A 25,754-nucleotide genomic window follows, 5' to 3' on the forward strand; every position below is an offset into this window, starting at 1 on the left:
GGAAAGTGGCTTGAATTTAATCAAAGCTGGGGGACAGGACCGGCAGGGACAGGCCAGAATTAGAGCTTTGGAAAGTGTGACAGCTCACTTATTTCCAAGTGTAAATGAAGCCAGTTCACTTTAATTGTAAGTCGGAGCTCAGGCAGAGAAACAGGGAATGATGTGCTCCTCCTCTGATCTGCTCTCGTGCCTTACTTAGTCGTCTTCTCTTTCCATCCACTTTCATTATTTTCATTATTCTACAGAGTCTTTCTTATGAATCTATCTCCTCCTGCCTCGTGTCATGTTTTTTATTTTGCTTTTTATGACTTTCAGGTTTTCTCAAATGTGTTTTATTCTGGATATGATGACTCCCACTCTGCGCGTTTGCCTTCCTTCTACCTCACCACTCTCTCTCCCACTGATCATTTCTCTTGCCTATCGTTATCTGCCTCTATACTTTATCTTACCTCCCTTTTTGCTTTTTTCTCTCTCTCTCTTCATTTCGCTGTCAGGCTCCTTGCGAGAACCTGCGTACACCATCAACATATCCTGGCAACATGCTACCTCATCACCCGGGCCAGGGTAACTTTGAAGACTTCACTTGCTGAGCAGACCCGGGTGAAGCATCAAAGTGTGCGTTATGCAACCAAAGCCAACCATACAACAAGAACTATTCAACACGGGGAGTGCGAGGAACTGATGCTAAGTTTAACAAAAAGGTACTTTTTTCATAGAAACGAGAACTTTCACCTGAGGCCAAGTGGAGAGGATATCCCAAATATAAATATATCTGTTAATTTTCCAGAGAACAATTCATGCAGCACTCCAAACTCTTCTGTCTCTGTGTTTTCCTCTGGAATACTGCCGCAAAGGATGCTCATGGAGAAACCTTGCCAACACGGACCTCTCTTCTCTTTCAAAAGACAAAAAAAAAAAAAAAAAAAAAAAAAAAAAAAAAAAAAAAGTAAAACTAAATAAGGGAAAATGTACAGATATCTCACCACAAACAGGTGATCGGAAAAAAAGAGCCCCCATGCCTTTATATAACACAGCAACACACAACGGTTTCACACAACATCGGCCTGCTAGTGGGACAAATATTCATACTGCTTACTCCACTGTACATGTAGCAACATCTGTAACTGTTGCAGCGCTCCATAAAACGACAGCTGGACTATGTGTAGTTTGTTTGAGAATGTATCTATGTTCACAATGAGTGTAGTCGAGTGCGCGGGGAAATCTTCGGAGGGAGCAGGGTTGTGACGGCAGTGGTAGTGGTAGAGGTGCATCATCTACCATTTAAAATGTACCGGTGACGATTTCAGGTCTCATCATGTAAATGCATGCTTGTATTTGTCCAGTGCATGTTTTTTCATTCCATTTCTAATTTGATTTTTTTTTTATTTAGATATATATATAAATATTATAATTACCAAGTTTGCCTCAATGATATACAGGAAAAGCAAGATGATACATCCCATATATTTCTGTGTATGTGTGAGGCTATACAGTGTGTGTGTGTGTGTGTGTGTGTGTGTGTGTGTGTGTGTGTGTGTGTGTGTGTGTGTGTGTGTGTGTGTATACTGATTTCATTTCAGTTTTTTTCCATTTTCACATGTGCCAGATGAGTTTAGGAGTCTTCATTCAACTTCATTTACTCTTATCTCAACTCTGTGATGAGGTGAGGTGAAATTTTTTTTTTTTCCAGGAGAGTTGATTACTGAAATCCTTGGAGTTTTGTGGGGCTGTTAAATTTTTTCTGTATCTGTGTTCTAGTTGCAAAAGTCTTATCAAAGCACAATACCGCCAGTATGTAGAGGTGATGTAAAAGAAAATGTACTATTCTTCTTGATATATTGTCATATTATTAATATCGTGTTGATCCAACTGTTTTTCAGTTGTTTTTTCTTTCATATAAAACATACTCAGTATTGCCTGATAATCCTGTCTCCATCTTCCAGGTAATAGGCTGGTCTATTTAGTTATCAAAGCATAAATAAAATGTAAATAACATTTTGGAAAATTGTTACTCTTCTGAGGTTTTATTCCTATCAGTGAGTTTCCTCTCTGAAGCCTTTGTTTGTCATTTTGGTTGAATAGGTAAACAGGCAAAGCAATGTATTTTTCAACCCAGATACTGTGCAAATGTTCATTTTTAATCATGAGTAGCTCTCAGAAAATCTGATTAAGGATTCTGCACTTCATCTAAGACATTTTGCTATCTCTATTTTCTCCAATCAACATGTTATCTTCTATTTTGCTTCATACAACATTTTCTTGGAATTAAATCAGCATTTAGTGAAGGGTTTCGGGGCCGAAACCTGGTATTAAACTAGATATTGCTTATCTGCTTCAACCGTTCATTTGGGCTGCAGCTTAACAGCTGCAAGCAACAACATTGGTATTTCGGAACCCCATACTCTTGAAATGTAATTACAGTTTCAGATGTATGACAAAAGGATGGATGGGAAATATCCTGCACAGCCGATACAAATTTTATCAAGATTGTCAGTCAGCCAGCAGCCGCGCATTCTGGACGGCTTGTCTCGTATGCTTCTGTACATCTGGTGCCGCCAACTGCCACACTTATATTAGAAAAGCAGCTTGGTGATGCATGACTCTGAATATTACAGCCCGGTTATACGCCCTTAAACATGATGGGCCTCAAAAATCATGTTTGTTGCTCAGACGGCTGCACATCAGTCCACTGCTACTAGACATAAAGGGTTATTTTAGGATGAGACGTTTACTTTTGCCTAGTAATTTTTTCATGATTTCTTTTAGTGGGAAACCAAACATCGACATTGTTCGTCAAGTGTGAGCGTGCATTCATTTTTTATTATTCAGAGGAGAAACCTCAGCTGGTAACCATGCATTAATATACGAGTGTTAAAGCTCCTGGGAACCAGCTCCAACATCTGATGAAGATTTTTTTTCCTGTTTTGAATGTCTGAAACATGATTTTGGCCCCTGATGGTTTTATTATTTTCTGTTGTACCTGCCAAGAAGACAAATTAATCAAGAAATAAAAGATGATGCTGTTCACTTCCTGCTGGCATTTGTGTCTTTGTCTTAGTGACAGTCTGCGACTCGGAGGATTGCAGGGAGGGTCAGAATACAGGAGAGCTGCCTGCCAGTGACAGAAATCCTGCAGAAGATGCTTGCTGCATCCTGATAAGGCTCCAGGGCTAAGCAGGTGGGGGTGTTTGAAAGGTGGCGATACCAGCAGGAGTTTAGACAAACTGGAAATCTTTCCAAAAAAATCTGGATTAACAAGGATTTCCTGCAGTCTTGTGGCCTTAATTGTTGTTAGCAGTTCCAGAAATTTTGGCAAAACCCATCTTTCCTCTCTGAATGAGGTGAATTCATTATGTGCCCTCATTCACTCCCTGATAAAAAGATCAGAGATCTGCTCCCTCCTTGCTTTCACCTTGTTGGCTGACACGCAGCCAATCTGTGGATAGTATAAGTGATGGTCCTGTAATGGAATCCAACCCAAACTGCCTGTCCTAAATGGGTGTAACACCCTCAGTTAATCACCCCGGGCAGATGGATGTGATTTACAGGGGGCTATTTTCATGCAGGGAACTTTTAATGCTTGTTATTATATTTTAATGAGAATTGTTGGGTGCATGTTTGTACCCACATCTGTTAGTTTAATCATGCCTTCTGCTGTGACTGAACATGTGTTCAGACTCTGGATCTTTTTAAACCGGAGCTAATTTCCTCCTAATCTTATTATCTCATCGTATTATCTACATCAACAAGGATATTACACTCCTGTTGCACAATTCCTCAATGTGGTGCACAGTGTGTTTTCTCATTTCCAATCACTGAACGAACACACATACAAAATTGACTCTGTCTGGGGTAAATATAACACGGATGCAACACTGGTTTCACTTTGTCCAAGACCAATGAGTTGTTTTGACCCAGTGTTGTAGCAGTTTCCGCTTAAGACGAGCACATAGCTATTGTCAGTTGTACAAAACAATGTGCTCATATCATTCAAAACTACAGAGTTTACACATACTATTAATTATCACCAAAAAATGGTGATGTAAGTTTTAAAAAAGTCAGAACAGTTCAAATGGGTAAATGAAACAACAGCAATGGTGGATCAGAACTAGTAGGCTACATTTACTACTAGTACTAGTACTGTACTCGTATACAGTTATGAGGTATTTGAGTACTGCTACTTTTTTCTTCTATTCCACTACATTTGATTGGTAATTACGGTTCTTTCTGTTCCACTACATTATGGATTATTAATTAAAAATATAATTAACAAAAAAATTACAATGTATTATCACAGATTAGGATACCTGCTGGTATAAAAAGTAGTTAGAATTTGCTCCATCTTTACCACCATTTAAGTGAAGCTTACACATGAATTCATGAGTAATTATAATCCAATACTAAAATTTGCCATTCTGTATGATGAGTAAAATTTTGAATGCATAATTTATACAGAGAAAACAGAGTATTTCCACTATTTTGCTTAAATAATACTCCTTCCATCACTAATATGAAACACACAAACACCGTGTTAAAACACCTGTGGGTTCAGGGCAGAGTTAACCAAATATTGACCCAAACAGAGCAGTAATTTTTATTGTGCATTAGACTACTTTATATTGCTGGATATATACTATAGAAATAAATATTTAAGGCTGAAACTGACGCTCCAGCTTGTCTCCATGTTCTCTCTCCTGCCTGCATGTCAGATGAGTCACATTAATGGTATAAATTTAACCTGTCAGATCTCTCAGTGCAATTAGGATGCTCAGGCTTTTGTCATAGATCAGGCTGTGGCCTGGCTCCTCTGGGCTCCACTTTACATTCAGCTCGTTAAGAGGATTAATAATTATAGTGCAGTCGAGTTTCTCAGTACTGGAAGATACTGTATTATATTTCAGACTTGGGTCCACCTGATTTGCCCTTTATTTGTTTGAAGTATGAACCTTGATTCATTTGTTTAATATTAGGCTGTCAAAGTGCCCACAAAGGATAAAACTTATCAGCTGTCATCTTATACACACACGGGATGTAAAATCCTCTCTGGAGATTTGAAGCACAATGCAGCAAATCGGATACTCTTGAGCCCTATAAATGAGGATTTTACTGAACCTTGTTCCCAAAAACATTATTTATTCCCCCTCCTCCCTCCTATGCACTCGCACAAGCACAAGCACACTCTGATCAAACACAAATAGGCTATGCAAACAGATGGGATGCCATGTTTTGTACTGTTGTAGCTCCATACTAATTGGAGGGAAGTGTAATGACATCAACGTTTGGAAACAAGAAAGTGTTTGATTCTGTGGCTGACTTACAGGGCCCCAGCCGCTCCACTCTGAACTTGTTGTTTACTTGTTAATACAGAAACCACTTCAGAGGTTCAACATCCCATCTCACTGTCTCTCTGCAGATGAAACATAATAATGAAGATATGGATTCAAAGAAGGTCATGTAAAACTGTTTTACTTCAAAAAACCATTCTGTCATGGAGGTGCAAATTAATGAGGCAGGGGATAATTTACTGGTTTATGAACCCCTGCTGTGATGAAATTATTTTTATTTGAATTTACCAAAATGTAATGTAATGATTTATGTGATAACTCATTCCATGTGTGCACATTCAGCAGAAGACCACGAGACTTGCATTCAAGTAAGCCAATGGGAAACTAAAAATACAATAAAACCTGTTCAAAAATGGTTAAAATCTTATTTAATTAATTTGTGTAATTTTAATTATCCTTCATCTATTTTCATTAATCTAATTATTCACATTGCATGGTTTAAAATTAACTTAAAAAAACACCTTAATTTCATTATAGCCCATACATGGTTCAGTTCAAAGGTTTTAAGCACTAGTTGTTTAGATTCTTATCTTATCAGCCAGTACCAGCAGGGAGGCATCTGATTGGTCCCAAATTCATTCTGCAGCATGAGACAACAATGACAAATATGCAGCTAGAGTCACTATTTGCAATGATAAGAAGAACAAGGAGTCCTGCAACAAACAGTCTGACCCCCAGTGCTCAGTCTGGGATCAAATGAAGAGTCAGAAGACACTGAGACAGCTAAGAACTGTGGCAAGTTCTCCAAGATGCTTGAAAAACTGGGTTCAAATGTACCGAAGGGAACTTGTGCTGTTTTAAAGGCAAAGGGTGGTCACAGTCAATATTGATTTGATTTAGTTTTTCTTTCTGTTTACTACCCTTTGTAAGTAACTGATAAATAACAATCCATGGCATTACTTTTGAGAGCCCCTTGACTTTATTTTTAAGTGCCTAAAACCTTTGCACAGTTTTTCTAGTATATCCTATGTAAGGTATACATTCTTCCACACGTTTCTCTGCAAAAACTCCAGTTGCTATTTGGTTTGGTTTTAATCCAGTTTGCAGTGTCAGGCAGACAAGTGACCTGTGTAACATTACCAACGAAAGGAAGTAAACCTTGATTCTCCTCTGAGAAACCCAGACAGGCTTGTTTGGTTTGAGTTTGCTGCACATCCAGACATCCCTGCAAACAGACTGGTTTTCAGTCTGTCATATTTCAAAAGAAAATTAACTTTAAGTTAAGTTATGTGTGCAGAAGCAAACCTTTTAACTAATTTTGCCACTGCTCTTTATATACTGTATATAAAATAATTTGACATCAGAGTTGAGTAGTAAGCAAAATCAAAATAATGCAATCATATTTTGAAAACAGGTGTAAGAACCTGACGGGCTATGTAACTGAATAGTTTGAAGTTTCATTTTTAAGGAATTTTCTATTTTCAATTAGTCTTAGTACTTTAAGTAGGTTTTGATAATAATACTTTTTTACTTTTCCTCAAGTAAAAATTTAACATGTGACAGTATTTTTTTTGCAGTGTGTTATTGCTACAAAACATCTGAGTACTTCCTCCACTACTTTGTTTTATGACATTTCAAAATATAATATATCCAATAATCCAGGACCAGTTGATCATCATCAAGATCACTATCGCCAGCCCCAGTGCAATACCACAATCATCCAGCGGAGGTCGCCGAGGCTTCGACTCCACCACCCGAAACTCCGTTCTCGCTCTCGCGGTAGCTCCGTGCCTCCACCGGCGGCGACATTCAGAGAGGAGATGGCGGCTAGAGGGGGCTTTCAGACAGCACCAACGGGTGGTGGTGGCGGAGCGATGGGACCTGGACCACCAGTACCGGGCGCAGGACCAGGCATGGGGCCCGGGACTCCCTCTGGAAGGATGGGACCTTCGTCGGCCGCGCAGAACCACATGTACCGCTCCCCGATGCCCGGGCCTGGGTACCCGGTGAGATATCGCTCCATCTTGGCTTCTGACGCGTTAGCCTGTCCGCTAGAACAAAGCCTCTTACCGTTGCTTTGTCACTGGTGGCTAACGTTAACCACCGCCACCAGTGCGGGCCACAGCTCGGACTAACTGCAGCCCGACTGAAAAGTAGTTACCAGTGAGAAACGTTTTAATCAGTCACTTTGACCGACTATGAGAGTTTGTTCGTTGTTTGAATTCGCTAACCCTCCCGCCCGCTAACAGTAAGAATAGCTAGTTAGTCACGGTAGCCAATTAGCTTAGCCTGCTAACGTCGCTAACTGTTAGTACCGACCAGTGTTCTCGCTGAAAACACACGATAAGGGATTCGAGTCGTTTACCAAACGCGTAAAAAGGCAAGCCTTTAAAAATACTCGTTTTACTTTAGAGAGTTTAAGCTTTTGTTGAACTAAAAAGTTTAAAAGCTGCAAAGTCAAGTAACATGCATTGTCTACTTGTGAATGAACAGGCTGCAGTTTGAATCAATGCAAATTCTCAAAGGTTTGCGTAGTGATCATAGGAGAGGCTCAAACTAGGACCATGTATTACATACCTTGTGTAATACATAGGTTTGTTGGTCACCAGTTGGTGTTTCCCAGCTCGCAGGGGCATCATTCCCTGCATTTGGTAAACCTGCAGTCACCTGGTTGGCAAAGGTATTGCACAACAAAACAACTGGGCCTGTGGTTACTCCACAGAAAGTTTTACATTTTGTTTGGGGGTTTTGAAGCTTTCGCTGAACAAAACAGGTGCTGCAGCTGTTTTCAAGTCGATGAAATGATCCAAAATTTATTGGCAAGAGATGCAGTGAGTAATCAATTTGTCGAACCTCTAAGAAATAACTGGATTTTAGTCATTTCGTAATGCAAAAGAGTCAACAACTTGCCGTTTCCAGCTTCTTGAAATCTGAGGATTTGATGCTTTTCTTTGACAGACATGACAGTCAAGTGAATATCTTGGGACTGCCAGACAGACAAAACAAGACTTAGGTCCGAGGGAAATTATAACAAACGTTGTTCACTATAAACTAATTTTATATACAAAATGTTTCATAAATCAATCAAAATAATAATTGGCAGATTGATAAATAATAAAAGGAATTGTTTGTTGCAGGCCTATTAGCTGTTATATCAGGGACTTAAGACTGCGTAATGCAATTGTCTGTAAAGATAATAGATTTTTAGTTAGTCCAAAATACACTGCAGAATGCGCTCAACAAGTACAATGTTAGTTCATTTGAAATTATGCAAGCCAATGTTTTACTTGTGTAACGCAGTTACTACCTTTACTTAACATGAAATATGTAAAAGGAGATATTCTAGGTGTTAAAATATGTAGTAAAAGGACAGATATGATATGGATATGATGGCAGTCTGTCTCAGTGATTAGGAATTGACAGCACCTGCGGATCTTGCTTTCTGGAGTTGTAACATGATGTAGCCCTCTTGCAGATACATTTAAAGTATCTAATATTGCTGTTATTTTTGAGTTGCATTACCCTGCACATAAAATCGTACTGATGTCTCTGGGATGTTCAGGGACAGTCATTTTTTAACACATATAAAAATACCCTGCTTGTAATAATAATTTGTGTCGGATATTTTTTTTCCCACAGAAAAGTTTAATCATGTAGTTAAAATGTACAGAATTTTTCAATATGCAAATATTGGTCATTGCAAACGTTTAACTGCTGGACACAAGATGTCTCCTACTTAACATTTCATGTGCACTGCAGGTTTCAAGTTTTCACATCACACTTGTGTAAGATGCGTATTAGACCATAAACTGTCTCCAGACTAGAGCACAGAGAAACTTTCCCCACAGTAGATAAATTTGTCAAACACCATTTCTTTATCAATTTACCTACAGATTATTTTCTTGGTTAATTGTTTGGACTACAAAAATTTCCGAAAATTGTCTGTTACAATTCCCTTGAGAGCTACGTGGCCTCTTCACATCTTTTTAGCCCAAAACCCAAAGATATTCAGTTTAGAATGATGTAAAGCAAAGAAAAACAGAAAATCCAAAACATTGGAGAGGAGTTAAATTACAATGGTTGCTTGATTAACTTTCTGTCAGTTGTCTGACTAATCGTTGCAGGTCTACTCTCTGTGTGCTTATGGATGCACTTTGCTTAAAATAGCTAAGTAGTCCTGAGTGGTTACTGTTGTTTTCCTGTGACACATGCTGCTGCTTCTTTTTCCACCATGTCACGCAAAGTCAGTTAGTAGGTTTGTCCATGTGTAGTATTAGATTATAACTTTTTATAACCTGATCTGTGGTCCAGTGTTTTTACTGGACTGAAACTATTGTATTGGATCATTGGTTGTCTCCAGCTAATATGCGGTTTCTCAGAGCCATGATAAAAATGATAAATCATTTGTCATTATTGATCTACAGGAATTGAAGTGTTTGCTGCTTAGCTACTGGCAGCCTGTAACACCGTTCAGTGAAAGGATGTTACATCTTTTTTTTCTCTGTCGTCCCTGAATGCTTTCACTCATACAAGCAGCCTTTCACAACATAGTCAAATAGGCTTCATTCTCTGAAAGCTGCAGAACTCCAGTCGTTCTCAGGTAAATCAAGGTTGTGCTGATATATAGTGTAAAAAGCACTGAATGATCGACATACAGTCCCTTTCTGCCCACACTGCGCTTTGTGGAAAAGGCAGAGCATATTCATCTTACCCGTATTGTTGACAAGTCAATGTCCGTCGCTCTTCCTCTCCTCCACCCAACGCCATAGGCTGCGGAGAGGGTACCTTCAATTCTCTCTCATTTGTTGGAGTGACTGCTGGAAGGAAAGCTGCAATCAGTGATTTGTCATTAATCAGCTGTTTTCACCTGCCCTCATGCAGTCAGATACACGAAGTCGCCTGTTTGAGTTCTTAGCACATGGTTTGGTGAGTTGACAGTGGTGTTTGTTCTATATTGACTTATTTGAAGGAGTTGGCATGCAAGTTGTTGCTATATGTTGTTGTAGGACTACCAGACAGATGCCTCAAATATAAAAAGTAGTGTTTGTATGTTCTGTAAACAGTACAGAGCTCTTATGTAGTGTTGATTATGAGCTATGCTTTCAGATTTTCATGCAAGAATTTGTTCTATTTAGTGAATAATGAATACTCTTACATTAGGTGATGTGCTGCTAATGTTTTATTGCCATATTTACATTGACATTTCAGCATTGATTTGTTTGGTATTTATTTAATTCTATGTCTCATAGCAAACACGACCATCCAATTAGACAGTATCCATACAAGTTATAGCGAATGGATGACAATCTGCTTTTTCTTCCCTCAAAAGCCATTTCAAAGCTTTCATTACACTCATTGACCTTGGAAAATTCAGGTTGCTTTACAGTGGACATGTTTTGTACTTGTACCATTTCAGGCATTTCAGATGAACAGCAACTCATGGACCCAAAAATTAAATTAGAAATACAGACATTAATTAATTAATTTGTCCATTTGCAACCATAATTGGCTTATCTGACCCCCAGTGTCTGTTAGAATCCGTGATGATATCCATAGATTTCACTAATTTAGGATTCAGATGCTAAATGTGCACAGTGTTTCACATCACTGACTGACGTGTAGCCCTGTTATCTTTATGATTCTACAATACATTTATTCCTCTTTTTGAACAATGTTCTCCGACCGGGATTACAGTGGCGTTATTTCTATGAAGGTGTTAATCGAAACACAATCCTTCACCGTAGATTTGTCCTTTTAGCTGTAAAAAACATAATCTGGGGGTGCTGAGGCGGTGCAATATTTCCACCTACCACCAGCGAGTACCTGTGAAGTTACCTCTAGCTCAATTAGCCATGTTACAATGGGAAGCTCATAAGGAATGTCCTTGTGACCTTCTACATTTTGGTTGGAACACCGATACATAGTTGGATATGCACAATATGCATTAACAAATTATGTACATTTTTAGGGCTGCAGTCAACTAGTTCCTATAACCACAAGTTATAGCCCTGCACAGACCAGATTCCTGCAGTCTGAACAAATTTGGGGGATGAAAATAGCAAACACAAAGGAATCCTATTTCTCATCGGCAAAGCCTTAAAGCAGGTGTTCAGATTTCTCTGTGGTAAAGACTCAATGGCTGTGAAATGACTTGTGAAATAGAAAACTAATGCCCAGAAAGTCTTTTTCCTGTAACTAGTAATTTTTTTTCCTCTTCTGTGTGCAGAGACCCGGCATGCCTCCATCCAGCCGTATGACCCCACAGGGACCAGCCATGGGCCCCCCCGGATACGGCAGCAGTCCCGTGTCTCGCCCCGGGATGCCTGGTGTGATGGACCCGTCTCGTAAGAGGCCGGCCCCCCAGCAGATTCAGCAGGTTCAGCAGCAGCAGAACCGCAACCAGCAGTATGTACCCCCTCTAGATCAGCAAAGGAATTGTTGTGATTATGTTAATGCAGTATTATTCTTCAGGTGTTTTTTGTACATGTGTCATCCAGGCACTGCAGAGTGTAATCTTAGACTAAGGAGTTTAACTGGCTTCTTTGTCTTCTTGTGATGACGCACAGAGCTGCTCTGACTAATCTCAAACTTATCTTGTTTTGCTTATTTATTTTTACAGTACAAAGAAGAAGAAGATGGCTGATAAAATTCTACCTCAGAGGGTAAGTATTTATCAAACGGCAGTGAATGGAAATCCATTCATTCTAGCCTTGAGTGTATTGGAGAGATTACATCTGTAAGTCAATTTAAATTTTAATTCAGGTAGCTCTGGAAAAAAAGGAGAGCTGGTCTTTAAAGAGCCGTGTTTAAAGCCCTAGGATTAGGGGTGCATGCACTTGACATTTTCGTCAGTTTCATGCGTGCCGAGTGGTAGTGTCCATGATGAAAGATTTTTGAAAATCTGACAAACAGGACCAGAAAAAGCTTCAGGTTCATTTCCTTGTACTTTTCTCTAACCACAGGGTATCTGCAGGTCTTGAAAAGTCAAGCATTGATTTAGGTTTCCTCAAAACAGGCCATAAAATATATTAAAACCTCCTTAATCTTACTTCAGACCACTGACCTTAAGTTAATTAGGTATTTTTTAATTGATTAATCCATTCATTGATTCATCCATCCATTTTCTGGTGCTTATCCAGGTCCACCGTATGTTCAGTGATTAATTAATTATATTATTAGGAGTGATCGTCATACAAATGTGAAATAAATGTAAATAAATTAACATTCTTTTCACACAGAATTTGAGGAATAATTTGCCTTATTATCCCTACCAGTTTTTATTGATAAGATTGTGAAACAGGTATCATATTACATTCTATTTAGTATTTTTTTTAAAAATTACTTTGTGAATCTTAATCATATTGTCAGGCCCTTTACCCTAACAGTTTATTATAATAATCTTTTGTTTAGATTGATTATAATTTAGTTTTTTAATGTATTTGTTTTCCTGTACAGTGTTTTTTAATCAAAACTTTTTTAAATGTACCCATTACTGAATGAGAATCCAATTCTACTTGCAGCCATTCTGACCTTTTCATTCCTGTGATTCTTAGTATTCATTGAAAACAGAAGCTGCTGGGTAAGCATCGAAAGGTACATACAGATGTTGGAGCAGTTACACCTGCTTGCCAACATACTTTGGTCCCTACAGATTTTTAAGCTATGTACGGTTCCTCTTTGAGAGGGAGTAAGTAGACAAAAATGCTGCCATGATGTTTAGTAAGAATTAGTATATGAAGACAAAGTTGACAGCTGACAGTGAGTTCTTTGGGGTGTGTGCTTGTTTAATGTTGCACCAGTGGTTACCAGTATGTTCTCTTCTGTTCCAGATCAGGGAACTGGTCCCAGAGTCTCAGGCTTACATGGATCTGCTGGCTTTTGAGAGGAAGCTGGACCAGACCATCATGCGCAAAAGACTTGACATTCAGGAGGCCCTCAAGAGGCCCATTAAGGTATAGTTCAACTTAACTGTACACTCCCAGGCTCCCTCATTCACTTCGGTTCAAACCTGAAATTAATTTCAAAGTCATTCATATGCTCGGGGGCTTCCACGGTCCCTATAACTGGTCATTTAAAAGTGATGCCATTTTGTAAAGGCTTGTTAATCCGAAATGTCTACAGGATTATGAGTTCATACATTTCACAGGCTGCCTTATAAAGGGGGGGTTTGGTTTTAAGGCTTCAACTCATGGATTTTTGAAACAAGATACAGACACTGTGTTTTCATTTTTATAGAGTATTAAGTAAATGTTGATTTTACAGGCTGTGTTTACATAGAGGTGAGCAAAAAGTCATCATGTTGAAGATAAAGAACAGGCTTAGCAGATACTTGAATATCCTCCCAGCAACTGAACTACACAGAATAATGGTGGAGCTGTCTTTCCTTTGCCTTGAATAAAATTTACTTTATTGAATGAAAGACAATTTAACTCATGGAGCAGTAGTTTTTTTTTTTTTTTTTTTTAAATACTAGTTGATTATTGATTTAGATATCAAGTCAGTGTTGAGTGATTGATAGCACATGAATTTAAAATGTGTTTTTTGACTAATTGTTTTTAGCAAAAGAGAAAGCTTCGGATCTTCATATCCAACACCTTCAACCCTGCAAAGCCAGATGCTGAGGATGGAGAAGGAACAGTTGCATCATGGGAGCTGCGTGTTGAGGGGCGTCTGCTGGAAGATGTAAATTAATAGGAGTACTATATATATTTGTTTTATTTTTAGATTGACTGTTTTCCTGTATATATTTATTTGTGGCAGTATAATCCAATATGACATGGATTTGGCCTGTAGTATTTTTTTCCCCAAAGTTCCAAAGCAACCATTATTGTAGTTATGCTTCTTGTAGTCTCAAGAGTTTTTACATTAAGATTTTGTCTGTTAGCTATTAGTCTTTTGTCAGTGGTGCTACCTTCCCCCTGTTCCTTGTAATGGCTTTATAGCAGTATTTAACCAAAGATTTGTTGCTTCTTATTACATTTTCTTTGCTGGATGCTCGTGTATTTCAATATTAGGCTATTTTCACCTTTTTCCCCTCGCCAAAATTATTCTTGTTACTTCCCTTATATGCATTTGAGATTTGGATCACAACATTTGCTTCCCTGGAGGGAGCAGACATAGATAATTGAAACAAACTTGCTTGAACTTTGATTTCCAACAACAATATTTGCTTTACAGACAGCTGTGTCCAAGTATGAAGCCACCAAACAGAAGAGGAAGTTCTCTTCTTTCTTCAAGTCCCTGGTGATTGAGTTGGACAAGGACCTGTATGGTCCAGATAATCACCTTGTGGAAGTAAGATCATTTATTTTATGTATCTCTATATATGCATCTGACATATACCCAGTTTTTTGCCTTTCTATACTTATATTATTAATTTGGAGTTTAAAAAAATGTGGCATTTCTGTTTATTGCATCTGTACTATGGTTAATTTGTATTTTGAACAGGAACACAACATTGTTACTCATTTAAAATAAGATCACCTGATTTTACAACTTTCATTCAGTGGCCACTTTATTAGGCACCCCTGCACAATCTAATGCAGTCCAATACAACAGCACTGCTATATCATCTGTCTTTAGGTGTCACAAAAGTAGACTTTATAGTAAAACAGCTGTAATGGATTGTATACAGGTGTACATAATAAAGTGGCCACCGAGTGTATTTTGATTACATTTAATTCAATGGTCAGTTAATGCTAAGAATCACTTGTGTATTGATGCACTGACAATTGAAAATGAAGAATGTAAGTTCATAGACTGAACAGTAAATATTGTACTTGTTACTAAAATGTCCTTCTAGTGGCATAGGACTGCCACCACCCAGGAGACTGATGGTTTCCAGGTGAAGAGGCCAGGTGATGTGGGCGTTCGCTGCACCGTCCTTCTCATGCTCGACTACCAGGTAAAGGCTCAGGGGTTTTACTCTCAGTAGGCCATGTGGTAATGTTGCCTTCAAGTGTTCTTCAGACATTTAGTTTGAGGAAAGGTTAGTGGAGGAAATCCGGAGTCATCTTCTAACAGCAAATTTACCTTTCTCCAAACAGCCCCCTCAGTTCAAACTGGACCCTCGGCTGGCTCGTATGCTGGGTATCCACACCCAGACCAGACCTGTTATAATTCAGGCCCTGTGGCAGTATGTCAAGACCCACAAACTCCAGGACCCTCATGAGCGTGAGTTCATCAACTGTGACAAGTACCTGCAGCAGGTGAGTGGAGTCCTGTTGTAACGTAACACACCTCAAATTCACTTTGTTACTTTTAGATAGAGGAAGAGAGGAAAGGTTTCTTTCTAATCTGTTGTTGAACACAAACTGTAGCTGGCCCATGAAGCTGGGATGAGTGGCAGTCTCATAGTTGTTCTGGTTAATTCCTGCTCTTGAGGTTGCACAGTTCTCTACCCTTTTATGGCGACTCGCTACTTCTGGGCCCTGACTGGTTTCGTGGTGCATTCTTCTCTACTCTGCCAAGATAAACAGAGTATTGTAGGAAGTTAATATTGAATTCCTACAAAGTTACGGAATAAATTTCACTCAACGGCTTATGATACCTACGATGTTTACACTTTCTTGTAAATTAACTACTTTGATTTGGGATGAGGAAAATGTCGAATGCAATTTTAAAAGCTTGCTTTGGTAATAATACAATGATACAATCGATAAAAATGGACTGAGTTAGCTGCAACTAAGGCTGCAATATATGGCTGAAATCAATTTTAATCAGGAACTTTTCCATATCAGTATAACAAAATGGTAAATAGGGATGGTACCAAAACCCGATATTAAATGGGCCCTAAATTATTAATGACTGTAGTATCAATAAGTTCTGCAGTTATCGGTTCTGCTCTCAGCCAGGAAAAATTAAGAAAATAGATTTCCTTTTTATTAGTGCTATGTAAAAGTTATCCTGCACATTTTATCTCACTAAGGCTGTTTCTGACTAAGACATTCGTCTATGATGCATTTTCACTGTTTCCAATCCAGAAGAGAGACATCTATGAGCTTGTATGCGAGGGGTGAAGAATGTTAATTTAATATACAGTACATATAAGAAAACGATAAACAGTATATTGTAAATAGTAATGGTACCACTACACTACCACTGCCATTTAAATCTTAACGATACCAATCCCTGATGATAAATGTACAACTTGATGTTCAGTGCAATAAATTCTGTTTTTGCCACACTTCAGTATCTCATTGTGTTAGTTTGTAAAAAAAAAAAAAAAAAAAAAAATTGTAAAACAGTCACAGTATCATTGCAATACAATTCCACTGAAACAATAATTGAAATTGGGCTGCAATGAACGATTTTCATTTTCAGTTGGTCCGTAGAATGTCCACAAAAAGTAAAAACTGTCCTCACGGTTTCACAAGGTGTCCACGGTGATGTTTTAAAACTGCATATTTTCTCTGACCAAAAACTCTAAATAGCACTTGTTGCAGTAACCGAGGGTTGTCCTCGTTTGCAGATTTTTGAGACCCAGCGAATGAAGTTCTCTGAGATCCCACAGCGCTTGCATGCACTCCTGATGCCCCCAGAGCCTATCATCATCAACCATGTGATCAGGTAACATAATGTAGTTTGGTGTACAGGGCACCTACAGTAGCTAGTTTTGTAATTAAATGTTGAGAAAATCTAACTAGTTCTGAGAGAACTGGCCAAAGAATTAATACATGTTTCCTTCCACTACTGTTGTGCAATTATTAGAAGCTGACTGCATTGAGATAAACAGCTAGTAGCACTAATTTTCCAGTAGGGTCCCATTTAACTGTTGCAAAAGAAGAGGGTGCAACAAGATGACGTGACTTAAGAGTGCCAGGCAAACCCCAAAAGGTGGATAACAATGAAGAAAACATAATGGAAAATAGCATTTATGTTTATGCCATGTGTTAACTAGAGGAATGTTACAGTCTCCTCATTGCTCAACACAGACCTGATGTTTTCATCTGATGCTATTTTCCAGTTATTAAGTTTCGGTCTATAAAATGTCAGAAAACGCTGCCTATTGTAAGTCCAAGATGATGTCTTGAAATTCCTTGTTTCATCCGACCATCATGTCAACACTCATTACAACATATATGACAAAATCAATTTTGGCATTTCGCTTGAAAAACACAATTAAGCACCTATCAAAATAGTTGCCAGTTCTCTGAATCCTTTAACCAGCTGATTGATTAAGCTCTAGTTGTGTTTTTTGTTTTTCAGTCTTAATTTGTGGCAAATAAGATGTTGAAAAAGTTGGAGCCATGATTTTTTTACCTAACATCAGAAGTGGTTTGCTGTTAAAATCCAATCTTATTTGTCATCACCTGTTGCTTCTAATGTGATGTGATCACACACAAACTAAATATACTGTATAAACCTTATTTACTCCTGTAATAGTGTGGACCCCAATGACCAAAAGAAGACTGCCTGCTATGACATTGACGTGGAAGTGGACGACACATTGAAGACCCAGATGAACTCCTTCCTGCTCTCCACAGCCAGTCAGCAGGAAATAGCAGGACTGGACAACAAGGTACGAGCAGCCACCAGCTGTTCTGTGAGAGGTTTAGACAGAACTGCGTGTACACAGTGGGGAATTGTGTTTCCTGTTTCCTGCAGTTTTTTGTGAGGTTTTGATCTTTTATACAACCAAATCGCCCCATCCTGAAGAAAAACTCGAAATGAGAGGAAGTAAGATTTTTATGTATTTATTTTGTCAATTAGTTTGAGATAGCACTTAATTATTTTCCTACTATTTTGTATCAATGAGCAGTTGTTTCGAATTTTAATGTCTTGTCACTTTGCCATGGGGCAGCTACCATTTGCTGTAACTGCTAAGGCCATTTAAGCACGATCGATTTAAATGTAATGTGAGGGGGCAGGGGCTTGTTTTTTTTTTCTTATCTAACCCCAGTTCATTGAGTGTCAATTTTTGGTCCCATTTTGTGGGGCCTGCTGTGGGCAATTTCATACATATCTGCTCCCTCAAATTGTTGCCTGTGTATTATTGCCTCTATTCTCTCTAACCAGTTTTGAGGTCAGTCAGGTCTTCTTGACCTCCTGCTAGCAGCCATTACATTGGCTAGGATGTCTGCAATCACATTGATAAGGCATGGAGCCATTCTCCTAAAAGACGCCCCCCTGTGTTGTCTTTGTTCTGAGACAAGTTAACAATATAGATATAGAGAGCGTGTTTACAGTTTATAGGCGCCATTCATTTGGTTACTTTATTTTGGGTTTGGTGTCAATTGCTGATATACACCCTGTTCCTGCCGGCTTAATATCAGAAACAGTTTGTAGCAGAGCCTGTCTTAGTTGTCTCAGCGTTTGTAGTTTATTTTTACATTTTAAACACCACCAGATCAATGTAAAACCAGAGACACGACCCATTTTATACCCAGTGCCTGTGTTCAAACATTTAAAAAAATAGAGCTTTACTGGATATAATGATCTGCATTATCCCGTGTAAAGACAAAGAGGACAGGCCATAGAATAGTAAATCAGATTTTTCTGGTGGGCCTGTTAAGAGATTCTCCTGTGTTGACCACTTCACCCTGACCATGAGATGGCTCGTTTGACGCTGCTCGCTGGACTACAGTCCTTTTACCTTAACAATCAGTATGGGCTACAAGCTTGTTGTAAAACAAGTATTTATTTCAACAGCCCAAAGTGAACACTGAGATGAGTGAAGAAACCAGATGTTCAGCTGACTTGACCTTGTCATGCTTGTTACTGCAGTGATAGTTTTTTAGTGTGTACATGTAATTTTGGAGAAAGGGTTTGATTTATCGCATCTGTTCTTCTTTTTTTTTATTGGAAATTGGAAAGAAACTTTTTAAAGGGTCCCTCAACAGTGTTCTTTTTATTTAAAAAAAAACAAACTTATTTTTACAGAATTACTCACTAAAAATTATTACTCAAATTATACAAGCGACATATCAATAGAATTTCAGAAAAAAAAACATTTAGCTTTTACTTTTTCAATGAAAGTTGTTGCCTGTGTTATTTCTCACACCTTATATGATAACTGGTATCAATCTTAGACAGGGTCGTTAATTAGTTTGCCAGGTGATATTAATTAAAGGGAAACCTGCTTAAAGAGGTTGTTCCAGATTATTAAGCATATCTTTCTTCCTCCTCATAAGGCGGTAAGATACAAAGATGTTTCTAAAAATGAAAAGCATGGAGTAGTTCAATGTCTTGCAAACAGCATGAAGACCATTAGGAATGAGAATCAGGAGAATTTGCAGCTAGATTACCTGTCATTAGGCACAAAAGCTATTTTGACACACTCGTCTCTCCAAATGGCTGCTTAATACTACTCTGACTAACATGCATGTAGCATTATTGTGCTTCATTTCTACTGCATCAGACTTGATTGAGTTGCAGTTCAGAACAGGTTCAATAGCATCAGTGCCAACTGACTCATTATAAGGTTGTTATTCACTCTAATTTAGAAGTTAGTTTGGGTGGGAGTGAAGTCACTCTGGCTTGGTGATTAGGACAGGAAGACTAATTGTAATTCAAAATTCTCCCAAATGTCGTTCATCACATAATAGAGCCCAATTAATTATGGCTTTACACTTGAGGAATTATTACTGATTTTGGGTCTGTTTTTTGAGAAAAGTAGCCTAGGGCTTAAGAGAGTAAAGGAAACTTCAGTCTGTCCTTATTTTAGTAATTGAGTGTGATGTGCTTGTTGATGAATCACTGTCAATTAATATTTTATCAGTACCTACTTAATTACTTTAAATTGATAGCCCTTCTATGTTTGATTCTCCACAGATCCACGAAACCATTGAGACCATTAACCAGCTGAAGACCCAGAGAGAGTTCATGCTGAGTTTTGCCAGAGATCCTCAGGGCTTTATCAACGACTGGCTGCAGTCCCAGTGCAGAGACCTCAAGGTCAGTCTGCCTGTCATGACCTCAAACTGGAACTTCGAGGAATTTGATGCACTTTTGTTTTTGGTCCAGTATCACTGTAGATACCGTGGCGCTTCTGCTTGCAAAAAAAAAAATCCACCTTGCAACACATATCACAGCTATTATCAATGCAGAACACATCTCTAAACGTTTTTGTGTTGCTTTGAAATGAAAAAGTTCTTTCACTAAACTTTAAAGCATAAAGATGCAGCTATGGTGTCAGTCATTCAGAAGAGTAAGCACTTTTAAACCTGAATGCCGTTTTGCCTGAATGTTCAACAGTCATTCAGCAAGAAGTCCCATATGGATCAGAAAGATGAAGAAGCAGCAATAACCAGCTTCTCCACTGACAGTAGCCTCAATGGATCAAAATGCATCACAGCAGACTTCTAGTGTTTTGAGTAGGAGGCCTGACTCATCGTTTTCAACTTGAAACACTTAATTCCCTTGCCATTATTGTCACTGCTGTTATCGCTCCACCTACCTGCCTACTCTGTTCCCCTGTAGTGTAATGTCATTAGAGGAGAAAACTTTGAGATTTGATGATTGAATCAGTGTGCTCTTTTTTGTTTGTTTGTTTGTTTGTTGTGTCTGTTGGCTGCTATCAGCTACAGTGCTGACCATCATTGAAGTTGGGTAAACAATTTCTCACCCTAGTCCCACCTCTTCTGTTGCAGTCCAGTGTGACTGAGTGTTCAGCTGTCAGCAACCTGGCAAGAGAGACGCTCAGCGGTGTGCGATGATTTTATAACTGAGCTATGACCAGGACACACACTTTTGCTTTTGGAAATAATATGTTTCTCATATTTGTAGTTAAGGTGCATTGATAAGAAGACATCAGTAACAATTTTGAGTGTTTATAAAAACAAATGATATCTACAAGAAAAAGCTTAAACCAAAGAACCACAAGCACATGACAAATTAATATATGGAAGACAACGATTTCAGTATTATTTCTTTTCACTCCCTACATAGCGTGTTACATTTTTCTGAAAGACCAATCACTCCTGTGTTAGTACTCAGAGGTTTCATCTGTTTTTCCGTGTCTGTTTTTTTTTTTTTTTCCACATCCAAATTCAAATGTAATGTTAGGGGGTGTTCGATTGACTTTCAAACAAATTTTGTGATTTGCACTATATAGATAAAATTGACTTGACAACCTGTAAACCCATTTGAATGCAACACTACAAGCACTTATGTATATGTTTGGATTATTATGTGCCATTAAGGAATGTGGGATATCACCAACAGAAGCAAAATAAGTTGAGGTAATTTGGAGAAAATGGATACAAGAAAAAGAAACTCCTGCACTTCTAAATTCACACCCGGAAAACAGTCATTATCACCAAGAGATGAAATGTTGTCTTTTAAACTATTCTCACTTGAAATGCTTTAACGTCTCTTCTCAAATGTCAAGAATCCGGCAAATCGGAAAAAGATTTAAACATATGCTTTGACATTTCTAAGCCTGAGTAATTTTCAAGTTCAGAAAATGCCCTGCTTTCATGTTGGAGGTTATTTGGTCCTGCTGTTGTTTGCTGTGTCACAGTGACATGGATTTAAACCCCAGGTTCAACTGTGGCAAGACAAAACTTAGTTACGTAACTACGTGGACACTGTCCACACAAGCTCCCCCCTCCAAACACAAGGCTAATGCTGCCAACTCAGGTGTAAGACAAGAGGGCAGAGTCAAAATAGAGCGTGAAACATTTAATAATATGTCTGACTGGAAGCATGGCGGCCTCCCCTCTGCGTGCTGAGTGAGCCGATTAAATGCTGACCAGCTGTCACCCACCTGCAGTATTTGTTCAGCCGAATCCCTGTGAAATTGAATGAATTCAGTCCAGTGCTGGCGGCTCCCACTGCAACAGCTTTTCAGAAAAAAAAAGGTGCTCTTGTGACAGTATATTCATCATAGCTGCAGTCTGTGTTTGATGAGTCGCTTCAATAGATGATGTTTATCCTCCTTCCAGGGTTTTTTCTTTCTTTAATTTATCAGTCCTAGGACAAGTTAAGATGTAGCTTTTGTTTAATAATGTCTTTTTCTGTGAACAGACCATGACAGATGTGGTAGGAAACCCAGAAGAAGAGCGAAGGGCTGAGTTTTACTACCAGCCGTGGGCTCAGGAGGCGGTCTGTCGCTACTTCTACTCCAAGGTAATCTGTTTTTCCTCTGCTTATTCTTCCTCCTGCATATTCCCCTCTTTATTTTAGTCATGCTTGCACCATTTTGGTCTGAACTAAATTATCAGCAACTATTACATTTTACAATCTATTGTTGTGTCTTCATTAAGATCATCCGTGCTTCTAGTGAGGAGGATAAAGACACTTGAGACCCTTTAACAACAAAATAATTATTTCGATTAATTTGCAGATTATTCTCTCATTACTTTTTTTAATTAAACTTAAGAAAATAGCAAAAGAATAAAATGTCCATTGGAATTTCTCTTGGTGCTAATTTTTTCCTATAAGAAATCCAAGTAAAAGACTGGTTGGACTTCAATTCATATTCAAACAGTAAAATTGGTCAAAAAATTTCATGTTTTTCCTGTTTTCAGATCATCAAAGCTACACATATTTTATATCAGTCTCTCATGGGGCTGTGACATTAATTTTTTTTTAATCACCAATTAATTTAATTCTGCTGATGTTTTTCTCTGTTTTGTTCTTTTCTATAAAATCGCAGATAATAGTGATAAATGCCCACTTTTTCCAGAGCCCAAGGCGACAAATGCAGAAGCCAAAGTTAATCAATTTACTATCATATATAACAAAGAGAAGCGGAAAATCCTCACATTTGAGAGAATAAATGGCTTTTTTGCTGGAAAATAAAATAACAAAAATAATAAATTGATTATCAAAATTGTTGCCAGTTCATTTCCTGAGTCTAATCGATTGATCATTTTAGCTCCAGTGCTAATTAATAAAGGCTCTTAATCTTCAGTGTTATTGTGCCCATTGTCGACTTTCACAGTTTTCATTGTAATTTTTTTCTGGACATTAAATCTGGTATGAAAATGTCTTTCAGGTCCAGCAGAGGCGACAGGAGCTGGAGCAGGCGCTCGGCATCAGGAACACCTAAAGAAATTTGCCCACAGGCTGGAGATGAGGAGACGTGCTGTTGGAGACAACTAACGTGTGTCTGTCTGTGTGAGTGTGTGCGTGTGAAAGAGAGAGAGACATTCAAACTGACTTCTGACAAAACTTAGAAAGACATAGATACTAGGTGGTTTTGCTGTTAAATAGGATGTTCATTTTTTTTATTTTATTTTTTTTACTTCACCCCGCAGCTACTGCAGTCTGGTTGCTACTTCCACATTTTTTGTATGTTTTCTTTTTTCCTCACGCCACAGCTCCTTGAGCACAATGTATTTTCTCTTGCATGTCTAAGCCTTGCCTGGAAGCATTCCTTTTCATTTTGACATTGTACGCACACAAAAGAACAGACTGTACACAAATGAAAAACAGAGGGCAGATTTTACCTGGCAACTTTTAATGTATTTTGCCCCTGAAGCTAAAAATATCTTAAATCGGCTGGAATGTGTTGATTCTGCCACAGTGCTTTTTTCCCCTTTTTGGAAAGTAAATTTACATTTCACACTCCTGACCCAGTTCCCAGATGCTTGCCCATTCAGTTAGATATTGATTGTGATTGTGTTTGTAATCAATCAGGCTACTTGGCTGCACATTGCTCATTGTTTTGTTTTGACAGTTTGTGCCACAGTTCCTTGTCAGAATATACATTGCTATGGCAAAGCGGTTATTTTTTGGTAAGAGTGCCATTTAGTATGAAGTTTTTCTTTTTTTGTTATTATCAATGATCAATTGTTTTTAAAAATATGTATTATATCAGTACTTGTCTTGTTAGCTAGTACAGATTATCAAGGAAGTAGCTAGTATGAGTACCTCTAGTCTATATAGTTTTGTAAATACTGAGCAGAAAAAAACTGAAAATGGATGTGAAGTGATATTGTATCTCTTATCCTGGCAGATCTTTTTCTTAACTCTTTGTCTACGCTCAGATAGTTGAACCAGTATTTATATCAAGTGGCCCTCACTCTCAGAGCCCAGTGATTTAGCTCTGTACAATGTAAAGACGGCAGTCCCGTTTGAGGAACCACTGTTCTGCAGGGCAAAATGCACACAGCATTCATGTTGCCTGCAGACTGGGAAAAGTCAAATCTTCTGCTTTTAGTTTTGTGTATTTTAACTATGTGCAGAGAAGCCATAAACGCTTGAACAAGCTCGGTGTCACGTGTGGGTAAGCAGGTGTGAAGAGTCGTAGCTTCTTTGTACGCTGGCTGAAGACCTGACACCTCATGGGTTTAATGGTTTCCCTGTTGAAGATGAAGATGAGGGTCCTGGCTGAAACCGTTGCGTGTGCATTTCATTAACAAATTCCAAGAATACACTAATGTGGGTTTGGGCAGGTGCATGATTTGAAACAAGTTGTGGGAACCTTTGGGGTGTAAATCACAACACTGGGGGGGGAGGGGGGGGGCTGCAGTATTATTTGAATCTGCAGACTTTTTCATGGACCAAACCTATTTTTCTGTATGTTCTTATTATGTTATAATAAAGGATATGTAAAATGTACTTGTATTTGGGAGGTTCTCTGTCTGCCACTGCTTTTGGTAAATCTGTGAATAATGAAAAATGACTTTGATAATTCTGTATAGATTATAATTGGGCTGCAAACAGTGATTAATATCACTGATTTATCTGTCATTTATTTTCTCAATTGATTATTTGTTTTGGTCCAGAAAGTGTTACTAAATAGTTAAACATGCTCATAGAAAAATGTCTTCTTCAAATGTCTTGTTTGGACCAACCATCAGTTCAAAGCCCAACTAACTCATTAAGTTTACAAGCATAAAATTCACTAGTGGTGGAGGTACCCAGATCCTTCACTTAAGTAAAAGTCATTCCAAGTCCTACTGAAGTAAAAGTACAAATGTATTATCAGTAAAAATCTACTAGAACTATGAAAAGTGATTTTTTTTTCCCTCGCAGTAAAATGTCTCCTATGATTTAGTACGTTTTATATCTATTATTTGGCAAATTAATTCGACTCTTCATACAAGTCTAGGGAGGTGGCGAGAGAGTTTGTAACCATAACTACGCAAGTGCACAAAAAGAACAATTACACATGATAGATAGTGAAAAGGCAACCAGATGAACTGATACACAAAAGATTCACTAAGCTGCCATCACCATATTATCATATGTGTATCATTAACACAATATGAATACTTCTTAAATATCACAGTTATAGTCAACACCTGCATATTGTGACATTGACATTTCAAACATGACAAATGGACCCCAACTAGACTCTAGGGGTCTCGAGCCAAAAAGGTTGAGAACCACTTTTAATTTAGTTTATGACAGCGAATAGATCTTATAACCTTATCATGCTTTTGTTTTGTTTTTTCTCTATCTGTCTCTAAAAGTATCTGGTAACTGCAGCTTTCAGACAAATGTGGTGGGGTAACTAGTACAGACATTCCCTATGGAGTGTGCTGGAGTGTTAACCAATGATTAATTGGTTATCAA

At 38.3% G+C, this 25,754-nt stretch overlaps 2 protein-coding genes across 2 annotated transcripts in view; both read left to right on the forward strand.

The window, feature by feature from the left end:
* LOC111233613 (acid-sensing ion channel 1B-like) overlaps window positions 1-898 on the forward strand; it is a 44,295-nt gene extending 43,397 nt beyond the window's left edge. Inside the window, exon 10 of the mRNA XM_022761470.1 lies at window positions 495-898. Within this exon, the coding sequence (XP_022617191.1) occupies window positions 495-590 (96 nt within the window). The 3' untranslated portion in view covers window positions 591-898. The remainder of the gene's footprint in view (window positions 1-494) is intronic.
* Window positions 899-7,077: 6,179 nt separating this feature from the next.
* smarcd1 (SWI/SNF related, matrix associated, actin dependent regulator of chromatin, subfamily d, member 1) lies at window positions 7,078-24,890 on the forward strand. The gene is made up of 13 exons (XM_022761481.1): window positions 7,078-7,291; window positions 11,512-11,690; window positions 11,905-11,947; window positions 13,115-13,237; window positions 13,845-13,967; window positions 14,463-14,579; window positions 15,088-15,189; window positions 15,332-15,493; window positions 16,756-16,853; window positions 17,670-17,805; window positions 20,058-20,180; window positions 22,254-22,355; window positions 23,227-24,890. The coding sequence occupies exons 1-13, from the start codon at window positions 7,106-7,108 to the stop codon at window positions 23,278-23,280; spliced, it is 1,548 nt and encodes a 515-aa protein (XP_022617202.1). The 5' UTR covers window positions 7,078-7,105; the 3' UTR covers window positions 23,281-24,890.
* The last annotated feature ends 864 nt before the right edge of the window (window positions 24,891-25,754 follow it).

Source organism: Seriola dumerili, unplaced genomic scaffold (genome assembly GCF_002260705.1).
Source record: "Seriola dumerili isolate Sdu_G_001 unplaced genomic scaffold, Sdu_1.0 BDQW01000409.1, whole genome shotgun sequence".
Lineage (NCBI taxonomy): Eukaryota > Metazoa > Chordata > Actinopteri > Carangiformes > Carangidae > Seriola > Seriola dumerili.